General features: G+C 44.6%; 1 protein-coding gene across 4 annotated transcripts in view; it reads right to left on the reverse strand.

Moving 5' to 3' along the window:
* Positions 1-23,471, reverse strand: part of TYMP (thymidine phosphorylase) — a 56,099-nt gene continuing 32,628 nt past the window's right edge. For all 4 annotated transcript variants that reach the window (XM_030217127.1, XM_030217126.1, XM_030217124.1 and 1 more), the window contains exons 4-10: positions 20,167-20,265; positions 15,412-15,541; positions 11,887-12,005; positions 9,382-9,544; positions 6,099-6,326; positions 1,306-1,446; positions 1-1,182 (exon numbers count right to left, since the gene is read on the reverse strand). In XM_030217127.1, the coding sequence (XP_030072987.1) occupies positions 1,031-1,182; positions 1,306-1,446; positions 6,099-6,326; positions 9,382-9,544; positions 11,887-12,005; positions 15,412-15,541; positions 20,167-20,265 (1,032 nt within the window). In that variant the 3' untranslated portion in view covers positions 1-1,030. The remainder of the gene's footprint in view (positions 1,183-1,305; positions 1,447-6,098; positions 6,327-9,381; positions 9,545-11,886; positions 12,006-15,411; positions 15,542-20,166; positions 20,266-23,471) is intronic.

The following is a 23,471-nucleotide window of genomic DNA, read 5'->3' on the forward strand; positions in this document are numbered from 1 at the left end:
TATTTATTTAATTCCTTTCTGTGAAAAAGTAGTAATAAAAAAAAAAAAGGCAAGTGCATTTTTATAATATACCATTGCATTACACAAAGCAAAAACAGCCAAGTTTCCACATGCCATCTTTTTCTTTTGATGTAGGCACAGGAAAAAAGAGATGTTAAATGCTCCCAGGTCTCAACCTAATTAATGATTTGTTTTTTAAACTATACTTTAGTAAGTCTGACTGTTAAGCACCTGATACTCATAATGTCTATTTTGGTGGCCCTTTACTAGGTGAAAACATCACAATAGAGTGAGTCCCTATAACCAGCCCCTCCAAATGACACAATGATTACGATTTAGAAATAATTGAATGAAACCAATATTTCCTCTGTGTACGTCCGTATGCTACACAAGCCGGCATCTTTGAAAATATAAGTGAGGTCCAATAAAAATGCTACCAACAATAAAGAACGACAACGTGGATAGAGCAGCTCTTGGGTTTGCTTGCTTTGTTTGGGGATGGGGGGTGCACGGAGGACAGGGAAAGGGAGACCAACCTCATGGGCTTCAGCGGCCATCTCAATCTAACCACCTTCAGTTCTCTCCTACCTGCTCCCTTAGTTCCGGCTCACAGCACCGCTGCCTTCTTCAATATTCTGGGCCACTGGCAGCGTCAGTGATGTAAGCACACTGCCTTCGTGGCCCCGGAAGCTCCTCCTCTGTGGCACCATCCTGCCTATGCAGGACAGGAAAGTGCAGCAAAGAGAAAGCTTCCAGGCCGCCAAAGGCAGTATGCTTACTTCATTGACACTGCCGGTGGCCCGGATTGAAGAATGCAGCGGTGCAGGAAGCCGAAAGGAAGTAGGAGAGAGCTGACCAAGGCGGTTAGAGTGAGAACAGGAGACAGCATGACTGCTGAAGCAGGGAGCGAAAGGGCGATGCTAAGGCTGCCGCAGGCCCCTGGAAGTGCGAGGCCCTGTGCGACCGCCCCTGTTGCCCCTGCCTAAGACCGACCCTAGGTGAGAGGCTTTTGTCCTGCTTTGGTATCTTTCTACTTCATGGCTTGTGGTGTGAGAATTTCAGTGATTCTGGAGCCTGGAGTGAAGGGCGGGCAGTCCGAAAGCACTAGCGCTGCTTGCAGGGCATGTCTGTGACTGTCCTGGAGCTCCGGCTTTTCATAGTGAATTCTGATCCATGGGGTGCCTTCACAGCAAATAAAAGAGAATGTAACTGTTAGTCCCTCACTGTTACCCAGGCCTACAATGCCCCCTGATCTGCCCCAACACTAATCTCTAAAACCAACCTCGTATATCACTAGAGATTTACCTTTGGTAATGCGCTGTCCTACATCTACCAGAAGCTCAGCTCCCACACTTAGGTTGATTGACTGTCCTGCCTTGCTTCGTCCTGCTCCTAACTCATTTAGCACGTCAGCCAAGGTCATGGCCTGGATCGTCTCCACAGTGCCTAAACAGAGATCATAACGTAAAATAAAAGATCAGTTTTCCTTAACAAACTTGGTCCAGGCAAAGAGGTTTGACTGACAGGAGACGGTGTCATGTGATAAGGCTGAAGCCGTCTACACCCAAGGAGGTTTAATTGCCCCCCCCCTACACAGCTGCAATCTTGATACACTCAAAATAATACATTACTTTGTTTGGCGGCAAGCTCCAGCCTCCGCATACTGGCTTCAGGCCAGATAATGGGCCAAGCACTCTCCTGCCATCTCCAGTCAAGCAAACCTCGTTGGGTCCAAGTCAGGACATGTGGAATTCCCATACTATTTTACAAGTGGCTCTGCCAAATGTATATCCTCTTGTAAAATAGGAGCTGGGCTGCATGTACCAGTCCTTCCACGACCAGAGGGAACAGTGATTATAGACGAGGGGGGGGGGGGGGGGGGGGGGGGGGGGGGGGGGGGGGGGGAAACAAGTACCTCCCCACCCTCTCCTAGACATGACAGTACCTTTCTAAAATTGCTGCTCCTTCAGCAAAGGCAGCCCCCATCATAATTTCAAATATCTCCAAAACCCCATCCCTGACTGCATACCCAAAATTAACATCCATTTTGCCCATGTGTAGAAGCTCAACCTCTAGTGGTAATCTAATGGTATTGCTGCTAGAAGTTTCAGTGGCCATTTTGGATCCTGGCAGCCACAAGGCAGGAGCACGTAGGCATCACTGTTGCCCCGTCACTCTTGCCCCACTAGGGACCCCCCCCCCCAATAAGCCTAGGAAATGTGTCGGGGGGGGGGGGGTTGAAGTACTTCTGGCCAAAGGCTGATTTTATGTTAAACTGAAGACAGTTAAATCCCATTAAATAAATAAAATAATGATGGCAAGGTGTGCTTAAGGGGCAGGGGATGTGCTGGAATCACTGCCCCTGATGTAGGTATTTGTGCCTCAGAGCAGGTCTAAAGTCTGTCATCTGGTTTTCCCACTTACAAACATGAAATCCTTATTAGAAATATTGTTGTCCAGCCAATATCATTCCTTCCTCCTGCCCTCCCCACCCCCCTTGCCATGTAGACCTAGAAAGCTTCCACACATCTGTTTTGAAATAGCTGCTATCTAGAAGTGTGGATGTTTCTAGAATAACCACCACCGTCAGTCAGTGGGTATGATAAGAGAAACGTAGTTTTCTCCCCGGTCTAGAAAAGATAAGACCACAGCGAACAGCTGTTAAATTTAGCAGTCATCACTGTTCTAAAATTCCAGAACTTACATTGTCTCTATAATTATGATTTGATTACCTAGGCTCCCATTGTTCCATCAGCTTTATCTATCATCTTGTTAACCTCCCTCATCCCCTTTATAGGAGCATAGAAACTGACAACAAATGAACTCTTAAGCAGTCTACTCAGTTTTTTTCCTTTTCTGGGGTGTAGCAACTTGAATGAAGGTGGACCTGGAGCCCTGATAAATGGAGCCACACTATGAGGCAGATGCACTAAAGCTTAATGAGCCTTTAATGACCCTCCAACGAGGAAAATTTGATCCGTTGCATGCATCAAAGGGCTTTTACCGAGGAAGCCAGCAGCTAACGAAAACGGAATGGAGATGAGCAATTAGTGTGAAAACCCCATTGAAACGAGATGCACTAACCTTTTCCGATTGCCTTTACGCAGGAAAAAGGCAGGAAATCTAACGAGAGGTTACCGACGTCAGACAGGGGCGGGCCCAGGAGGAGAGAGACGCGCCACAGGAGCTGGGCGAAGGCAGGCATCAGCTTTCTTCTTGCCCGTGCAGCGCCTCTCTCCTCTGTCCGAAGGCGCTGCACGGTCCCGGTAAGAGGGAGGGGGGCCCGATGGAGGAGGGGAATGGCGGCGACGACCCCCAAGAGGGGGCGGGGCACAGGGCGGAGGATGTCGGGAGGCGGAGCTGAGGGGAGACAGAGTAGTGAGGAAGGGAGGGGGGCCGGGGCTGCTAAAGGTACGTTTGCTTTTCTTCTTGCTTTTTAATTTAGAATGCAGGGGGAAGTGGGGCAGGGGGGAACGGCGACCACGGGTGGGGGGGGGGCAAGGACGGCCATACAGGACGCTCCTGACGAGAGCCTTTGCCCCCTCCCGACCCTTTGTTTTTATTTTTGTTTTGATTTGGGAGCCATGTGCTTGTGTTTTGACTGTTTGTGGCATGCACAGAGCAACTAACATAACGCTTGGCTGCTCTGCACATGATTTGGGGGCCGATTAACGATGTGTATTGTGATTCTTTGATACATTGTACGTTTCAATACCGATCTCAGCATGTGTGACTTTTTTTTTGGTGCATTCTTCGTTATTTTAAAATCGTTAGGGACTTTAACGATTTAGATTTTTTTACGTTTGGTTGCTGCATCTGCCTCTATGTGTTAAAGGTGAACACAAAAATGATATTTTATTAACGATGCCAGGTAAGGGGTCCTGTTCAGTTCACAGGTATGGGAGAACATAAATATAAAACTATTCCTTAGATGTAGGAACCTCCTCTCATAGCCTGCCCCTGCAGGGCCACAGTGTGCACTATTGTCTCTCAGCAAGGCAGAACACACTCCATGTCTCTGGCCTTGGCCCCCCAGAGTGCAGTACAATCTTTAGCAAATAACGTATGCCGGCCGAGTCAAAGAGACGGTTGTGGTTGCTGTTGCAGTTCACACATATGTGGTGGAAGCATATTCAGTGGGGCCCTGATGCTTCCCTCCAGGCCTCCTCAACCTAGTTGTACCCTGAGCTTTTATACTTCCTGGACCTTGCCCTTCTGGCAACACCCCTCCTATGTCACTTCCCTCTTGGGCAAGAATGTGAGGTTTAAGGTGGGTTAAGCCACTGTGAGGGAGTGTCATTGAGGGGAAGTGAGATGCCCTCATATGGGGATAGACCACAGTTGATCTCTATCTTTTCCTTCATTGTTTGGACACTGCTTTCTTGAATTCTGTTACTCTTTTAGCTTCTACTAGCTCCAATGGAAGAGCAATCCATGCATCCACTACCTTTTGCTTGGAGAAACTTTTTTATTTTAATATTACTCCTTACTCTGACCACTTTGAGCTTCATCTCATGAGCTCCTGCTCTACAAGGTTGACTGCATTATTTATACCTTTGTGGTATCTGATAGTCTCCTCTTTCTTTCTTCACATATTTAGGTCCTTAAGTCTCATTTTCATAGTGAAGGGATTCTGGATTTAACTCATGCCTTTTTTCTGTTGTAAGTCAAGGCAAGTTATATTCAGGTATAGTAGATATTTTCCTGTGTCTGGAGAACTTAAAATCTAAATTTGTACCTAAGGCAATGGAGGGTTAGGGGACTTGCCCAAGGTCACAAGGAGCCACAGTAGGATCTGAACCAGGCTTCTCAGCCCACTGCTCTAACCATTAGGCTACTCCTCCACTCAGTAGCCCTTCATTGGACTGCTCTCTATATTATTTTGGACATGTGGAGGTGTATTTTCAAAGCACTTAGACTTACAAAGTTCCATAGTAGCTTATGGAACTTTGTAAGTCGAAGTGCTTTGAAAATTAGTCCCACAGTCTCCAGAACTGGGACACAGTACTCCAGATGAGATCTAATGAATTGTACATTCATCACCTATTCAGCATTCAAATGCAATCCATACATTCAGGAAAAGACCCATTAATCTGTCATCAATCAATCAACCCACTATGCCATGGATTCCTTCCTCAGTTCAGTGCACATCCTTCAAATCGTCCCATCATCTATTTGTTCTTTTCAATCCATCTATTCCATATAATCTAGAGTGGAGGAGTGGCCTAGTGGTTAGGGTGGTGGACTTTGGTCCTGGGGAACTGAGTTTGATTCCCGGCACAGGCAGCTCCTTGTGACTCTGGGCAAGTCACTTAACCCTCCATTGCCCCACGTAAGCCGCATTGAGCCTGCCATGAGTGGGAAAGCGCAGGGTACAAATGTAACAAAAATAAAATAGATACTATTGGAGATTCTACATGGAATGTTGCTACTATTGGAGATTCTACATGGAATGTTGCTATTCCACTAGCAACATTCCATGTAGAAGGCTGCGCAGGCTTCTGTTTCTGTGAGTCTGCAGGACGTCAGACTCACAGAAGCAGAAGCCTGCGCGGCCACATTGGTGATCTGCAAGGGCCAACTTCTACATGGAATGTTGCTAGTGGAATAGCAACATTCCATGTAGAATCTCAAATAGTAGCAACAGTGGAGGAGTGGCCTAGTGGTTAGGGTGGTGGACTTTGGTCCTGGGGAACTGAGTTCGATTCCCAGTTCAGGCACAGGCAGCTCCTTGTGACTCTGGGCAAGTCACTTAACCCTCCATCGCCTGCCGCATTGAGCCTGTCATGAGTGGGAAAGCGCGGAGTACAAATGTAACAAAAAAAAAAAAAATCTCAGGCATTCTATCTACCTAATCAACCACCATCTCCGGAGTAAAAATTTTGCATGTAAGAACATTTTTTGTTTCCTTTTTCAAACTTTCTTAAGAAAATTCTAAAGAGCAGACATACACAAGCAATGTTCCCATAAAGATTACACAGACTTTTAAGCTGTAGCTCATTAGGTAACAAGCAAAACAGACACAATCTCGCAACAAGATTCATTTGTTGGCCCATAAGAACTTGCTAATTCAGTTTCGTTTGATTCTGTTTCCTTACCTCCATTCTCAGAGTGTAACACCTCTTGGCACTGAGCACACCTGAAGATCTGGAAATAATCCACCTTTTCTGCACAAAGGGCTTGAGCAGTGGCTTGCTTTACCCCTTGAGCTTCCAGCATTGCCTGAAATTTCCTCAGTGCAGACCCATTGTCCAGGGTTTCACCAATCATTTCACAGCCACTTTCTGGTGTTTTTGCCTTCTGACACATCCACAGCAAGTAACCTCCTGCAAAGCAAATGCTTCCTGTCACTCCTAAGTATAGATATACTTACCTGCTTTGTTGGGGGCAGGGGAGGAAATGATGGAAAAGACAGGGGTGACCCTAGTTTCATAAGCATGCACATTCTAATTCACCAGAGAGTATAAATCCTGCACACCAATGTCCACCAGAAGACCCTATTCTTTCCTGAAATTTTACTTTATTGAAAATAAATGTATCTAATTTACTTACAATTCATAATAAAACAAAATCAGAAGATGGTGACCCTAAAGCAAGAGCCTTTGAAGTGCTGAATACTGCCGTTGAGTGCAGAAAGTTGAGTTCTGAATAGAGAGGTTTTTTTTTTAATGCAGAGGTGGAGATGTTGGGTAGATGAATTGAAGCATTTTCAGAAGTAGGTTGTTGAGTTTGTGCAACAGGGAAAAGCAAGTTCACTTGAAGCAGAGGAGAGATAAAGAGAAAAAGTGCAGGCTCTCAAGGCAAATGGATGTCTGGTCCTGCAAGGTCAGGGATGGGAAGAAAAGGCACCCATAAGGCCAAAGGGCAAGGCAAAGGGACTAATAGAACCAGAGCCTGTTCACTGAGGGCAGCCCTTGATTGGAAGAAGAGATCGCACCCTGGCTGACCAATCAAAGCATAGATTTAAAAAATAATCAGGAAATGACAGTAGATAGACAAAGGATACAATCTAGTGAGGAGGTGGAGGAGGCCTGTGCAGGGAAAAGGCAGGCGGTCGGGAACAGTATTGAAGTGGGGGGCGGTATCCTGCAGGAGTAGGGCTGTGGCTCGCCTATCTGCCCACAGGTGACCGCAGGACTCGAGCGGAGCAGAGCCGCCCGGGCCGGGCTGGGAATGGAGGAGGGGGTATGCTCTAGGGCAGGTAATGGAATGTGGGGCCGGGATGCTCTGGCTGGGGGTCTCGGGAGGTTGTGAGAGGGTCTTAGGGCGCAGGATCATCCCTACCGTATTACAAACGTTAAAAGAAAAAATTCTACGGTAGCTCCGTTTCCCCGTTGGTGGCACTTTATGCGCTCCTCCTGTACATTCGCAACACTTTCCAGCCTTCTAGTCTGACTTAGCCCTTGGGCGATGGAGCAGCGCGCCGAAAAGGGCTCGTTACTCATTTTCTTCTTTTATTATTTCTGCAAGGGGGATGTTTCTTTTCTTTCTGGGCTGCACTTACCGGTAGTTGATCTTCACAAAAGCGTGAAGGAGGATGGTAGGAGTCCCGCTAGACGATAGATTTTCCACCTCAGTCTTGTTTCTTGCATTTCTTTAATGTTATTTCATCTTTGGGTTGCAGCGAAAAAAATTAAGGTTTCTGTGTCCATGTCCCATCGGGGCCAAACAAAAACTTTGCTAGGGTCTTACTTTCAGAGGGAGGCCTTATATTTAGCAATTCAGCAAAACCTCTACTAGGTCTTATTTTCAGGGGATGTCTTATTTTTGGGAAACGGGTAGGAGTAAAGATTAAACACTAACAGGCAGGTGATCAAAAGCCCCGCGCTGTTGCAAACAGCGCTCTAAAATAGCGCTGGAACAGCGCGGGGCTTTACCGCACCAATGATCAGAGATAATTGCATGCAAATTTAAGCACACAATTATCTCTGATCATGGGGTAGAAGTGCAGGCATCTTCAGGGGTTTAACTTCACATTCACCATTTTGTGCAGACTCCTGAGGAGGATTAAACCTGTGTGGAACTGCTGGTGAATGTGAAGTTAAACCCCTGAAGATGCCTTCGAGGTGAAACGCATCGATTGTGTAGGGTTTGACGGCAGTGAAAGTTGAGAAACCAGCTAACAAAAGGCTACGCAAGTATTGTGAGCCTATAAATGTGATAGCTCACGTGGATAATTACACAGTACGAGACTGTTACGTGTGATGTCTGTAATTGGCAAGAGTACTTCATTATTGAACAAAAGAGGAATGAACATTGTTGAATACAGCAAAGTAAAGTAAAGGAACAAGATATCAAGTTTTTTGAAATTTATCAATCAACATCACCTGTGGTGGAACTGAAAGACTATTGTTTGCGAATGTGCATTGAAGAATTTAGGCACAGGTTTATGTGTATCACTAAATGCCAGATTGTTTGCACAATTAGTTTGCGGGCGCTTTCCACCTTATAATGACAAATAATTAAACAAATGGAACCTCAAATCCCCCAGTAGCGAAAATTTCAATAAAGAACTAACACTACCAACATAGGGGTCCGTTTACTATCATAGGTTCCGTAAGGGACAGAAGAGGAGGAAAACCAATCGCTCAAAAAAAAAAACAAAACAACTCACTCTAAGAGAAAAACGAGCGACTTAAAAAACCTCCTCCTGTTCCTTACTAACGCCTAATGTGGAGTACGCCAATCACCAAACTAAACAAACATGTCCTAAGACAATTGTATCCATTGTTCACCACCCTTCTGAACTAAAAGCCCCCCAGGAAAACAACATCCATCTTCTAGATCTCTTAAACCCCCCAAGAAAAAAACAAAATGTTAACAACTTGGGTATTTGGGTACTTAGCTCAGTCCAGATCCTAACGGGGGTTCCTAATTGTATCCAAGGGGAGAAGTTGCCGTCTTTCACCCCAACATTCAAGCAGAGTAAACCAACACAGGTTTATGTGTGCCATAGTGAACCACCGGGTTACATCGAAAGAACAAACTAGAAAAAAAACTGTCACTTGATGTTATATTAATGGTCTTGAACTTCTGTGGAAATATAACTGAAACTAATTGTGAAGTTGTGAGGTATGAATGAGCGGCATGTATGATAGGTGTTAAAAGAGGCAGCAGGATATGCTAAAACAAAAATTTTGTGTATGGGAAGGATTGTGATATACATATAACAAAATATTAATATATGTTTTTTCATAATTATTTATAGTGGTTACTTAATTGGAAGACAGAGAGATATTCACTGAGATATCACTTTTACATGCTATCAACTCTGATTTCTTCAATATTAGAATAGCCAAAAATCCTCTCACTGGTGCAATATCAAACCATGAGCCAGATCTCACATTAATCCCACTGAGAATAACATTTAGTTCCCCGCACCTATCCTGATCACCAGTTCTCTCAGGTCATCAGGTCCTCGGCCCTTCAGACATTCCAGGGATTCTATCACCTCCAGGGAGTTGCCAACCCGCTTCCCAAGCGGATAGTCCATTGTGGTAAGCAGAGCCGTGGTGTTAATTCCCAGCTGATTTCCCACAGTGACCTGCCGGAGGAGAAGGAGATGAGAAAAGCAAAAGGTGGGGAAAAGAAGAGAGATTGTAGAGAAATGGAGGGTAAATGACAGTAAGGTAAAAAGTCAGGAATGAAGGTCTTATTAACCAATTTGGTCTACCTCAGGCAGCGTTTTGTGCAACTCTTGCCTATCCAGTCCCCACCTCCTCTCCAATAGGTATCAGAGTATATCAAGGGGTAATTCTGTACAGGCCACCTAAGGTGTGTGTGCTTAGTGCAAATTCTATAACGGCAATTGTGCATAATTACCCTTATAGAATACTAGTGAAACCATGCCCGTTTCCTGAATAATGAAACGGGCCCATGGGCGTAGTGGGCGTAGACTGGGGGGGGGGGGGGGTGTGACGATGACAACTTAATCTTCTTGCCCGCAGCGGCGAACGGGCGGGCGTAAAGGCAGCAGCCAACAGCCAGGCTCGACTCCATCCTTTGCTTCATGCCCTCTCTCAGCATCCCGCCTGCCCGAAAGGAAATGACATCAGAGGAAGGCGGGACAGTTAGGGGGAATGGAAATGGAATGCTGGAGGCTGGCTGACGTCAGGAGATGTTACAAACCCAAGCAGCCAGACATGGAACGTTGGAGGTGCAAATTATTATATAGGACTAGTGTAAGCCCTACGGGAGTAACTAAGCACAAGCACCCATGCTAACTCTAGGGTGGGTGTAAATGTGCACATAAATGCTGCAGTTATGCATATAAGTGCTTGCCCTGCTCCTGACATCAAAATGATATTGTAATAAATTCAGTAACCCTATAAATTTTATACTGTACTATCAGACCTATCTTCTAAGTAATAAATTTAGGTTCCCCCAGCAATAAAGCATGAGGGAAAAATGCAGAATAATATGAAATTAAAATCCATAACTTGCTTTTGGACCTAGGTTCAATTACCTGGAGGTCTACATGTTAAAATAATCCCCATTGAACCATCAAGGGAGTCATCTTTGATTTGACAAACCATAACTTCCAGAGATGGAGTGGCTATAGGATCTATTAACATCAACCCTAAAAAGGACTTATAAATCAAACCCAAACCACTCCCCTTCTTGGATCTGGGGCAGTGTGCAACTTTGTAACCAGATGGACAAATACAGCTGAACTATTCTAATCCATTACTCATGTCTCTATTATTAATACCAGTCCTACATCTGAATCTTCAATCACCTCTTGTAAAATAGTTGTCTTATTATTACAAACTAATTTTTTATTTAAATAATAGCAAGGCACTGGTTGAATCTCTCTACGACCGATTGAAGGCTCAACCAGTACTTTCTGCAAAGTTCTAACTCTTAAGACTTTTCTGTTTCTCATATCCTTTACTCCTAGCCCAAACAAGTCTATTACCAACAATTACCTTGATCTTTATTAGCTATGAGACCAATTACTTCCCTGTAATTTATCCAGTTGCAAACTATGCCAAAATATTTCACAGGACCCCACAGTCATCCACAAAGGAAAGATATTCAACATAAAGGGATCTTTCACTTGCTCATCTTCCAATGTGGTATATATCATTCAGTGTAAAAAAAATGTAACGAAGGATGCTATATTGGAGAAACAGGCCAGATGCTTAAGACAAGATTCAATTTACATAGACATCACATGAACAATACTGGTGTCAGTAGGGCTCCCACGCCTGTTGGTCAGCATTTTACAGGACCAGGACACTGTACCAGTGACTTCACAGTGAGAATCCTGAAAGGTAACTTTAAAACCATACAAGAACATAAGACCTTTGAAGTCAGAATGATTGAATATTTTAACACCCAACAGAAAGGACTTAACAAGGATCTGGGGTTCCTAGCCCATTATAAACCATAAAGCTGTATTTCTCTGTTGATCACCCTCCCCTCACCTATCCACACCTATCCTGTTAGAATATCAATGATATGCTTTGATGTCCCCATGCATACCTCCTACCCACCCCCATCCTCCCACCCTGTCAGACTGTCATAGTAATGCTTGAATGTTTTCACTTATATACACTGTCAGCTAGCACATTTGCTTATTTCCGATCTGAGGAAGAAGGGCAACCTTCGAAAGCTAATCAAGAAATGTATTAAGTTATGTCCAATAAAAAAGGTATCATCTTATTTTCTTTTCCATGTTTTATTTTGTTTGATTTCTATTGATAACCTTAAGAGTGGACTAACACGGCTACCACACTCCTCTACTATGAGACAATTAAATCCATCCCAATTCTCTCTCCTCAATCTCCATGGGTCAGAATGATAAGTTAATAAATACTTCTCAGCCCTAGCCTTCCCTTCCTGAACATTGTTAAAGGGACAGCAGGGTTGGCTGACACTCACCATGCTCTGAGCCAGCACTCTGGCACTTTCCAAAGTCTTGTATATGGCTGCACTCCCATACTTGACATCCAGCACCAGCGCGTTGAGAGATTCTGCTGCCTTTTTACAAATAATTGAACCTGGATATCAAGATAATCTGAAAGTCACCATGTTTGGCACAGGATGTAATGGCTTTATTTGTATGAAGTGTTCTTGAATTTATAGGTACAAGCAGCTTGGAAACTTTGCCCTTGAATACATTAGTTAATGAATAACAGGAAAGCGAGCAGAAATGTATGGTAACGTACTAACGCAGTGGCTCTCAACCCTCTGAACATACCTAGTCTTTCAGGTTTTCAGGATATCTGCTATGAATACGCATAAGAAAAATGTGCAAACAATTGAGATACGGCATGCAAATTTTTCTCATGCATATTCATCATGGATATCCTGGAAACCTGATGGACTAGGTGTGTCCAGAGGGTTGGGTTGAGAACCCCTGGGTAAGAGCAATGGGTTTAAACTCCACTTCTCCCACCCCCACTCCTTGTGATCCAGCGCCACATCTTATGACTCCCGTTGCCTCAGGTACCCATGCTGATTGTAAGCTGTTGGGGAAAGGGATTTGATACACTGCCTTTCTGTGGTTACAATCAAAGTGGTTCATGTATTATATACATGTTCTTATTTTGTACCTCAGGTAAAGGAGGGTTGAATGACTTGCCCAGACTCACAAGGAGCTGCAGTGGGAATTGAACCCGCTTCCCCTGGTTCTCAGGCTGCTGTACTAACCATTAAGCCACTCCTCCACTTTGGGGCTCATTGTACCTAAATTCGAGCAGTGATGCTTTGAGCATCATTTGCAAAGGAGGGAAGCCATCTCCAAATTATTAAAAAAATTAACTTATGTTTGCAATGTACACTGGCATCAGCTTTCAAAAGGAAAGTATCTGTGCTACTTCCCTTCAGAGATTAGCACCTGTTATTTATTTATTTATTTATTTATTGCATTTGTATCCCACATTATCCCACCTCTTTGCAAGCTCAATGTGGCTTACAATACATCATGAATAGTGGAAATACATGACAAGATAGATATTTAGAATTACAGACGAATCTTGGGTGACATGATTATGATAAGACATGATAGTAGTCTAACAAGCAGATATAATAAGTCTATTCTGGATATATGTGGAAAGGTTCACATTTGTTGGTCTTTGTGGTATGCCTTGTTAAAGAGATGGGTCTTCAGTAGTTTGCGGAAGTTAGTAAGTTCATAGATCGTTTTTAAGTTACGCGGCAGAGCGTTCCAGAATTGTGTGCTCAGGTAGGAGAAGGTTGACGCATGCGTTAGTTTGTATTTTAGACCTTTGCAGTTGGGGAAGTGAAGGTTGAGGAATGTGCAGGATGATTTTTTAGCATTCCTGGGTGGTAGGTCTGACATGTAGGCTGGTGCATCCCCATGAATTATTTTGTGAACTAGGGAGCATATCTTGAACGTGATGCATTCTTTGATTGGGAGCCAGTGTAGCTTATCTCGTAGGGGTTTAGCACTTTCATATTTTGTTTATTTGTGCAAGAGGCAGAAAAGGGAATTTTCAATTAAATCATTTTACTTGGAAAATAGTGATTTACTCTTAAGTGGCTGTAGACTCCTGACCAGGGCAAAATCACGAGCCTATATCACTCTAGCTGCAGGAAAATTGGAATATAACCAGCGAGTGTAAGAGATGCCACGTTACTTTCTGGTCAGTCCTGGTTTTGAGCTTACATCTCAAAGCAGTGTGGGATTGGTTGCACCTGATCCTGCCCATTGAAACCAGTGCTGTTAAGTCCCATAATGCACCAGGATTGGATAGAACTCCAGAACGGTCCCAAGATCTCCAGCCTGGAATTGGGTAACTTGAAATCCCTGAGTCCCTGAAGAAGGGCTGCAATGCACCTGAGCAGAGATGCCAGGGAGATCCAGACAGACCTACATCCCAGAACTGCACTCTACAGACCCACTCCCACTAAGTACACTGCAAGTGATCTGTTAGCCATTATAAGCAACACTTTGTCCCTCCATGGGGCTGGTTTTCACTTTCCAACTGCAGTTTGCGAGACCTTGCACTATTGAACCCCTTAGGCTCCAGATTTCCCCAGGAAAGGTCTATCAATATATACATTTCTGAATGCTTGTCCATCAGTGCATATACCTATATACTAGTACATATTCTTGCATTAGTAGACATTCTTGAAAATATTGCCTGGTAAAATTTTAGCCATGCTTCCACACTTGCTCATGTTAATCGATTAAAAGTTTTAATTGCACGATTTATCATGATTAAAAGTTTTAATCACATTAGGGTTCCCCTCACATTTATACACAGCAGAAGTAAATTCTTAAAACTGACATATTTCAATTACTAAACTGAAAATGAAATCATTTTTCTTACCTTTACTGTCTGGCGATTTTATTTTTCTAATCACTTGTTCCCTGCTTCTGGTTCTGCTTTCCTTAGTCTGTGCTCTGAACTCTGTTTCTAGGGCATCCTATCCATTCATTATTTCTTTTCTCTCTTCTTCACTTCCTGCCCTATATTCAACCTTCAAGTCAAACTTTCTTCCATTTTTCTTCCTCCTGTCTAATTTTCATCTATTCTCTTTCCTTCACCTCCCCTCCATGGGCACCATCTCCTCTCTTCTTTCTTCCCTTCCCCTCCATGGGAACAATTTCCTCTTCTCTCCCCTCCATGGGAATCATCTCCTCTCCTTTCTTCTCCTCGTCTCTCACTCTATGGGCACAATTTTCTCTCTTCTTTCTTCCCTTCTACTCCCCTCCCCTCCAAAGGCACCATCTCTTCCCTACTCCCTTCTCTTCCCCTTCTGTCCCCTCCCCTGCATGGGCACAATCTCCTTATTTGTTTTTCAGATCCTGGCATCTTTGCCTGGCCTGGCTGTATCTCCCCTCCCCTTTGCCTACACTCTGGCATCTTGCACTCTCCTTCCCCCAACCAGCCACCCCACAGTCTCTCAATTGTCTCCTGCGGGGGCCCAACATCTTTCTCTGCCTCTCTTCTTCCCCTGCACATAGGCATCTGACTCTCCCTGCATGCCTTTACTGTTGCTTGTCTCAAGCCAGGAGCCCTCCCTCTGTAGCGAGTAGCGCCCCGCCGACAGGAAACAGAAAGTTCTGTCAGAAGAGGTGGGAGCTACAGAGGGAGGGCTCCCAACTCCTTGGTTCTTCAACAGTAAAGGCAAGCTGGGAGGAGGAAGAAGAGGGAGATACCAAACCATGTGTGTAGGGGAGGAGGCGGGGTGGCAGCGAGGTGGAAGCAGGAGAAAGCTGAAAGAAGAAGACAAAGGGAGAGATGGAGAGAGACACAGGTAGCGGGGCAAAAAGCAGGGAATAAATGCGATTAACGCATTAAAATTACTAATGTGAGTTAAAATGTTAATTCGTTGTGTTAAAAATACATTAAATGGAGAGCCCTATCATATAGCTATTCTCAGATGTGATACTAATCTGAAATGGGGTGGAGTGGCGGAAGGCTCCAATCATACTGGTAATTAATGGTAGACTGTCCACAGTAGCTGTGACATCTCTTATGGCATAGAGGATTTTATCTGCTGGAACCAGCTCTTCAGTTTGCCCTATGATACAGCAGCCCACCTCCTCCAAGATCGTCCGCATCTGTGGAAATAAGAGCTGTTTGTTATTCTGCACCTATTCCACTCGAGTCTCTTCCCATTTCCAGGAGCTGACTTGTGTCTTCGCTAGGGATCCGCAGTGCTTTGAAATTACATAGGAAATAGCAGTGACGTGGCCTATTTATTTTCATATCGTTTTCTAAACAGAACATTATAAGAAACCCTGAAAAGTCACATTTTTTTCACTGTGTTATCAATAAGACACACTAATCTCACTTAGTGCACACTATTCTATACATAGTGGGTACTGTTGTTAGTGTATGATTCCTACCTAGCTCATATTGTTCTTACTTAATACACTGTTTGATTAGTGCACGCTATTCTAATTTAATGTGCACATTATTCCTACGTAGTTCATGCTGTCCTTACTCAATGCACACTATTGTTTCATAGCATACACTATGCTTACTGAATGCACGTTATTCCTGCAGAGCACATCTATTCCTATTTAGTGTGCACCATTTCCACACGGGATAATTCTGAAAGGTCACCATAATTTAGGCCTTAAGATGCTGTTCAGAAGTAAGTTACGTACGTCAGACGAGGGCGGGCCAGGGAAGAAAGGAGGGAAGTCCGAAGGGAAGCGATCAGTTGCTTGCTGCAGCGCCTTCACACAGAGATGAGAGGCGCTGTGAGGGCCCGGCCCGGTGGCAGATGGAGGGGTGCGGGTGGAAGGGGGGAGCGGCGGGGGAGGACCCCTGGGGAGCGGAGGGAGGCGGGGCTGCGGGAAGCTGTCATTTCAATGCAGGGGGAAGTGGCGGCGATCTCGAGGGGGGGGGGGCGAAGGACGTCCATAGGCACAGCTTATCTTTATATATATATATATATATATATTTTTTTTTTTTTTTTTTTTGTTACATTTGTACCCCGCGCTTTCCCACTCATGGCAGGCTCAGTGCGGCTTACATGGGGAAATGGAGGGTTAAGTGACTTGCCCAGAGTCACAAGGAGCTGCCTGTGCCGGGAATCGAACTCAGTTCCTCAGTTCCCCAGGACCAAAGTCCACCACCCTAACCACTAGGCCACTCCTCCTAAGGAGGAGTGGCCTAGTATATATAGTGAAGGACGTCCATAAAGGATGTCCATAGGCACAGCTTGTCTTTTTTTTTTTTTTTAATATAATGAAGGACATCCATAAAGGACGTCCTTGGCATGCGCAGAGCAGCCAACATAACGATGGAATAGAGAATGCAAGTGAGCTACAAGAAGCAGCTCATTTGCATTCCTATTCCTTGATGCATGCCCGTTCCTTACCGATTTGCTAAGGGAATCGGTAAGGGAAGGGCTTTAACGATTTTTTAGTGCATCTTGCCCTAAGGGTTAATGCTTTCACCACCATCAGTGCTATTAGTGGCTCTATAGTTCCCTTTCTGGGGTCCCTTTGAAGAACCATCCAAGCATAATAATTGTGTGAAAAGTATCTCTACACTATCTGCTGATCTGTTACCTCTATCTCCTTCCTCCTCTTCTCTTCCCTTCTGTGTCCTCTCCCTCTCTTCCCATTTTTATTTATTTATTTATTTGTAGCATTTGTATCCCACATTTTCCCACCACCAATTTGCAGGCTCAATGTGGCTTACATTTGCCGTAATGGCGGTTGCCATTTCCGGATAACAGATTACAAGTGGTAATGCGTTAAGTTGCTTAAATACATGGTAACATACATTTAGCATAACATTTCATGCCTTTCCTTCTAAACCTTTATTAGCCCCTGTCCATACCATATTTAGCTGGGCAGACCGTGCTAGTTTTCAATGTTTGTGCAAAATAAATGCTTTGAATGAGGTCAATAGCAGTGTCAAAGAGAGCAACAGGAAGCCCTTGGTGAACTGTCCATTTGTTATATGCTTTGACCATATTTTTATTTATTTTATTTATTTATTGCATTTGTATCCCACATTTTCTCACCTTTTTGCAGGCTCAATCTGGCTTACAATACATCATAAATGGTGAAGATATAATAGAAAGATAGACATTTAGTTGACAGAAGAACCATGGTAACATGATAATGGTATAACAGAATAGTAGTATAACAAGCAGATATTATAAGGCAGTTCTGAATATCTGTGGAGGAGTGGTGTATGTTGACATTTGTTGATCTTTGTGGTATGCTTTTTTAAAGAGATGGGTCTTCAGTAGTATTCGGAAGTGGTTAGTTCGTAAGTCGTTTTTAGGTTGCTGGTCTTTTGTTACTGTCAGCTTTTTGAATGGTTTATTTCTCTTTACTCCTACCAAAAATGCTTTTGTGACCGACTACGCCACACTTGCTCAAGCCCATTCCTTCATGTGCACCAAGTTTTTGGACCACATTTTCCTGTTAAATTTGCCTAAGCTGTGTCCCTACCTATATGGCACTGCCTCCACTGTAGGCAGATCTCTCTCATAAATATTCATTGTGGATATCTTGAAACCCTGACTGGCTGGGGTGCCTCCAGGACCAGGTTTGGGAACCACTGCTCTATGGGATACAGATTAAGAGTGGTCTCTACTCATAAGGGCACGTTCATGCCGCTCTGCTTTTTATTCATTTCTGGTCTAGCACCAACAAAGTAATGCCATTGGTGCTGGGGTGTGTGCAGCTCAGCTGTGCAGGTAAAAAAGTTCTATAATTGTTCCTTACAGTTCCTAGTTTGTGTAAGACATTATCAGTAAGCTCAGTATAAAACAAACATCTATATAAATAAAATCCCCCCTCAGACGTTCTGAAGCTCACTCCATCTGTCCTGAACTCCTGTCCTCCTGGTAGGCTAGGCTATTCGGACTACTCACCCTCAGTCTCAGCCACGCCCATCAGGGCCGTAGGCCACGCCCCATCTGCACATAAAAAGCACCCTGAACATTCTAAAGCACACTCTGAGGCTTCAACAGTTCGTGTGTTCGAAGCTCTGTAACCATTTTTAAGCACACTACATCTCTGCCCCGCCCTGACCTATCAGAGAAGGGAGGAGTGTCACAGCTGCACCGCTCTGACCTATCATAGGGAACTGAAACAGGAAAAGGGAGGAGCGTCACACCGAATGACGGACCTATCAGAGGGAAGTCAAATAGAAGAAGGGAGGAGCGTCAGAGGCCAAGGGGAAGGCAATATCTACGTCTCACAGATTTCCTTGCTTTCTTTTCAGTGTATTGCAGCTGCAGCCACTTAGGTAAGTCTAGCAAGCCTGTCAGCTACTGAATACAGAAAGCAAAAGATAGCATGTGGGAACTTGCTCCATTTTGTTCTCTGGAATGCAGTGATTATTATAATGCTTTCATTATTTTGGTAGGGGCTGCCTTCATGACTGTCCACAGTCCCCCCCCCCCCCCAGTCCTGACACCTGACAGGGGGGGCAGGGAAGGACACTCACTGTCTCACATACGCACTCGCTCACACTCATTCTCACATACACACACGCTCTCTCTCTCACAGACACACTCACACCCACTCTCTGTCACACACACACACACTTGCACATTCTCACTCTCACACAGTCACTCTCACAGACACTCTCTCAAACATACACACTCCGCGCAAAACCTTGCTAGCGCCCGTTTCATTTCAGCCAGAAATGGGCCTTTTTTTACTAGTAGTATTATATAGAAAATAGCTTGGCATGTGAGAAACAGCTTTGCACTAAAGGATGAATCAGGTATAAGCAGCCCTTAGAACTGAATCTACCATGAAGGAGCTGGTAGAATACCTTGAAAGCTTGCCAGTGCTGATGGCACAGCTATTATCACAGAACTAGTAAAACAGGCCCGTTTCTGACACAAATGAAACGGGCGCTAGCAAGGTTTTCCTCAGAGTGTGTATGTTTGAGAGAGTATGTGTGAGATTGACTGTGTGTGAGAGAGAGAGAGAGAGTGAATGTGCGAGTGTGTGTGTGTGACAGAGAGAGAGAGTGAGACTACTGGGTGCGAGTGTGTCTCCTCTGTCCCCCCTCCAGCCACCCAGTGATTCTCCTCTCTCCCCTGCTCCCCCTCCAGCCACCCACCGATGCTGTTCTCTCCCCTGTCCCCCCTCCAGCCACCCAGCGATTCTCCTGTGTCCCCTGCCCCCCCTCCAGCCACTCCTCCACTTTAATCAGCATATATTAAATTCCCCCCATGTGCTACAGAAAAGCACCGAGCACATCCTATATAATAAAACGCACCTCCAACGTTCTGAAGCCGAGAAAGTGAAGCCTTCAAGCCTTGAAGCATTCATGCGCTCTGTAAGGCTCCATCTCCTCAATTGATGACACGTAGTTCCAGAACGTTGCAGGAATGCTTCAAGGCTTGAAGGCTTCACTTTCTCGGCTTCAGAACGTTGGAGGTGCGTTTTATTATATAGGATATAACAAATAAAGGGCTGAACTTACTGGACTCACCTAGGGTCAGACACAGTGCCAGGACACCTACATAGACACTTTGCAAAGCTGCAATGGGTTCCCCCCCGCAGTGAGAAGGTTGTAGAAATGTGTTGGATTATAGGTACGATGCAGTAGAATTTTATATTTTATGTTTATTTTTATCTGGTTACTCATTTTATATTGTTATTCTACTTGTGCATAATGAAATTATACTTTTGCTCATTTTACACCTGGAATCCTTGTTCATTATGACATCGGTTAACTGTGGGCTCCTCACCTGCTCTGTAGTCTGATTAACGTTGTATCCTGGCACTGACTCCAGTTTATCCAGTGTGCCCCCGGTATGCAGCAATGCTCTGCCACTGATCATGGGTACCTGAGAAAAAACAAGAACATTTCTATCTCACCGTATAGCTTGTTAAATTTGTATATTTATTTATTTATTGCATTTGTATCCCACATTTTCCCACCTATTTGCGGGTTCAGTGTGGCTTACAATACATTGTATTGATGGAAGTACAGTTTGTTACAACTCGATTATGGTTACATTGTGAGGAGTAAAGTGAAAACAAAGTCTTTGTATCGCAAGGGGAATAGAACAATGGAACAGAACAATGGAATACTGATAGGATTACAGAACAATAGCTAGAGAACGTTTGGTTGTTACATTATTACCTGTAGGTTAAGGTTTGAGTGTGTTAGAATTTCGGGGGATAAGAGTATAAATGAGTATGTATTGATGCAGTATTAGCAGTATGCGTGGGCTTCATGTGTTTTAATCTTTTCGATATATTTCTTCGAAGAGATAAGTCTTCAACGATTTGCGGAAGTTGGTCAGCTCGTAAGTCGTCTTCAGGTTGCGTGGTAGTTTATTCCAGAATTGCGTGCTCATACCCCTTTCAGGACAGTTAGAGCCCAGTTGTTCTGTTTAACCAGTAAAACCTCTGACTAGGACCAGTTTGGGGGGGATAAGGGGATGGTAAGCAGAGCAATTGCCTGGGGCTTCAGCACTACAAGGCGCTTTCTTGGCAAAGGTAACTAATGTCATAGAGGCAAAGTTTCAGGGGGCCTGGCAGTGGCTGGGCCACCCCTTAATTTCTTTCCTGGGCCACTGTGTCTGATCCTGGCCTTGCCCCCTGTCCACACAAGTTTCCTAATTAAATCATAATTTACTTTCAAAGGCAGATGAGGCTGACTGAATGATAATTTCCTGCCTTCTCAACCATCTAGCAAAGACTGTGGATCCCAGAAGATTACTGCTCTGCTACGCAAAGCTAAACTAGGCAGGGCAGAAGTAACAAGGTACAACAAACAAGACAAAGACCGGATTCAGATGAAGCAAGGAAAGCATGGCAAAGGGCTAGAACCTGAACCCAGGCAGAACAAGTCAAGACATAGAACTAGATTAAAACTGGGTCCGGAAAAGGCAAGACAAGGACAGGCAAGGACTGGATATGAACAGGCTTGGACAAGACAAGGCTAGGCACAATACGACAAGGCAAACAGACAAAACAAGGATTGGATCCAGACAAGGCAAGAAGAGCAAGGCAACTGAGCAAGAACTGAACCCAGTTATAAACAAGGCAAGACAAGGAAACAAGGCTAAAACTGGGTTCAGGCAAGGCTAGGCAGTGCAAGAACTGGATCCAGACATAACAAAGAGCAAAGTATGACAAGGCAAGGCAGAAACAAGGCAGGGCTGGAGCTAGGCAGAAACAAGGCAGGGCTGGAGCTAGGCAGAAGCAAGGCAGGGCAACAGGAATAAACAGAGGGAAGGCTAGATGCAACAGGACAAATAGAAGCAAGGCTTGAGACAAGGCAGGAACAGGGCTCGGCTGGAGCAGGAACCAGGAACAGGAATTTCAGGAGCAAGGCTTTCAGGAACAAGGTTCAGAAACAAGGCATATAGAAACAAGGCTAGGTTGGAAACAAGGCATATAGAAACAAGGCTTCAGGGACAAGACACACAGGAGCAAGGCTAGGCAGGAAACAAGACAGGAACTTGGCAAGGCAAGGCTGGAGCAGGAACTGGAACCAAGCAGGGAACACAAAGACAAGGCTAAAAGACCTATTGCAAAGGCAAAACATGAAAGTCCCAAGGTTCATTATGTCACAACTTGGAATGAGGCTTGGAATACACTAAGGAACACAGGGCACCAGAGTGAGGCTAAGATACTAGGACATCAGATTGAGGCTTGGATAGACTCTGGAGTGAAGCTTGGATGCAGGAACATCAGGGTGAGGCTTGGAATATCTCTGAAATGAGGCTTGGATAACAGGGAAACAGGTAACAGAAGCATCAATGCAAAGAGAAGGCAGTCTGGAGAAGCTGTGGAACCTGACTACCAGAAGGAAAGGTGAGTCTGGATGTGGGGTCACGGCCACGGCCGTGGTACATCTTGACTGACCTGGGGAGACAAAAGGAAAGAAAATTAGCAGAACAAATCAGATGTGAGGGAAGTACCAAAGCAGAGCATTCTATAGATGGGACCCAACAATCCTGCATAAAATTCTCACCCCAAATTATACATCTCAATGAGCTTGAATGTCCAAACAGTAGTGTTTCACGAAGGAATGCAAAGATGACCAAGTAGCTGCCCTACATATGTCTTAAGGAGGAATGAGGCTCTGCTCCGCTCAAGAAGATGCCCCTTCCCTGGTGAAATGAGCCTTCATAATGAGAGGGAATCTCACGACACTTCAGTACATATGTTGTACACCAAAGAAATGGCCTCTTTAATCCACCAAACCACAGTTACCTTTGAAGCTGCCCCCCCCCCCCCCCACCAAAAAAAGCATGAACAAGCCATCCAAATGCCTACGTTCTCGAGATAACCTTGCAATGTTCCTTTTACATCCAGACAATGCAACCGCTTTTAATCCTTGTTCTCTCTTGCTTCCCCCAATACTTGGAGAGAGATGGTCTGATTAATATGAAATGAGGGTATCACATTCGGAAGGAAAAATGGGATCAGCCACAGCACCACCTTTTCCTTTGAGAACTTTAAAAAGGCTCCCAACAAGACAATGCCTACAACTCTGAAACTCTTCCAGCCAAAGATATAGCTAATAAACTGTCTTCAAGGTGACATCCTTCAATGATACTACCTGCCAGTGTTCAATGGGAGACTAGACTAAGGCTGATAATAAAACGCTTAAATTCCAAGGGGGAAACCATTGAGTGCCTTGGGGGCCTCAACAACAACTGAGAAAATACATTATATCTGGATAGGAAGCCAGTGCTCTGCCTTGAACCAAACCTTGATAGCAAGCCAGGGCCATGATCCACACTCTTAGAGAGGCTAGTGCCAATCTTTTGTCCAGACTTTCTTGTAAAACCTCCAGAACCTTCAGCACAAACAACCAGGCTTTCCTAACACCAACCTGCCAACGCTCTGACATACACTATGGAAGTGGACCTCCTTCTCAAACTCTGCAGGGTGGCTATGACCTTATCAGAATATCCTGTCTTATGCAACCAAGACCTTTCAAGAGCTAAGCAGTAAGACAATATGGTGCTAGATACTGCATTCATACTGGTCACTGCTGCAACAGACTTTCCTCCCCATGGAAACTATTTTA

This window comes from Microcaecilia unicolor, chromosome 10, assembly GCF_901765095.1.
Source record: "Microcaecilia unicolor chromosome 10, aMicUni1.1, whole genome shotgun sequence".
Classification (NCBI taxonomy): domain Eukaryota; kingdom Metazoa; phylum Chordata; class Amphibia; order Gymnophiona; family Siphonopidae; genus Microcaecilia; species Microcaecilia unicolor.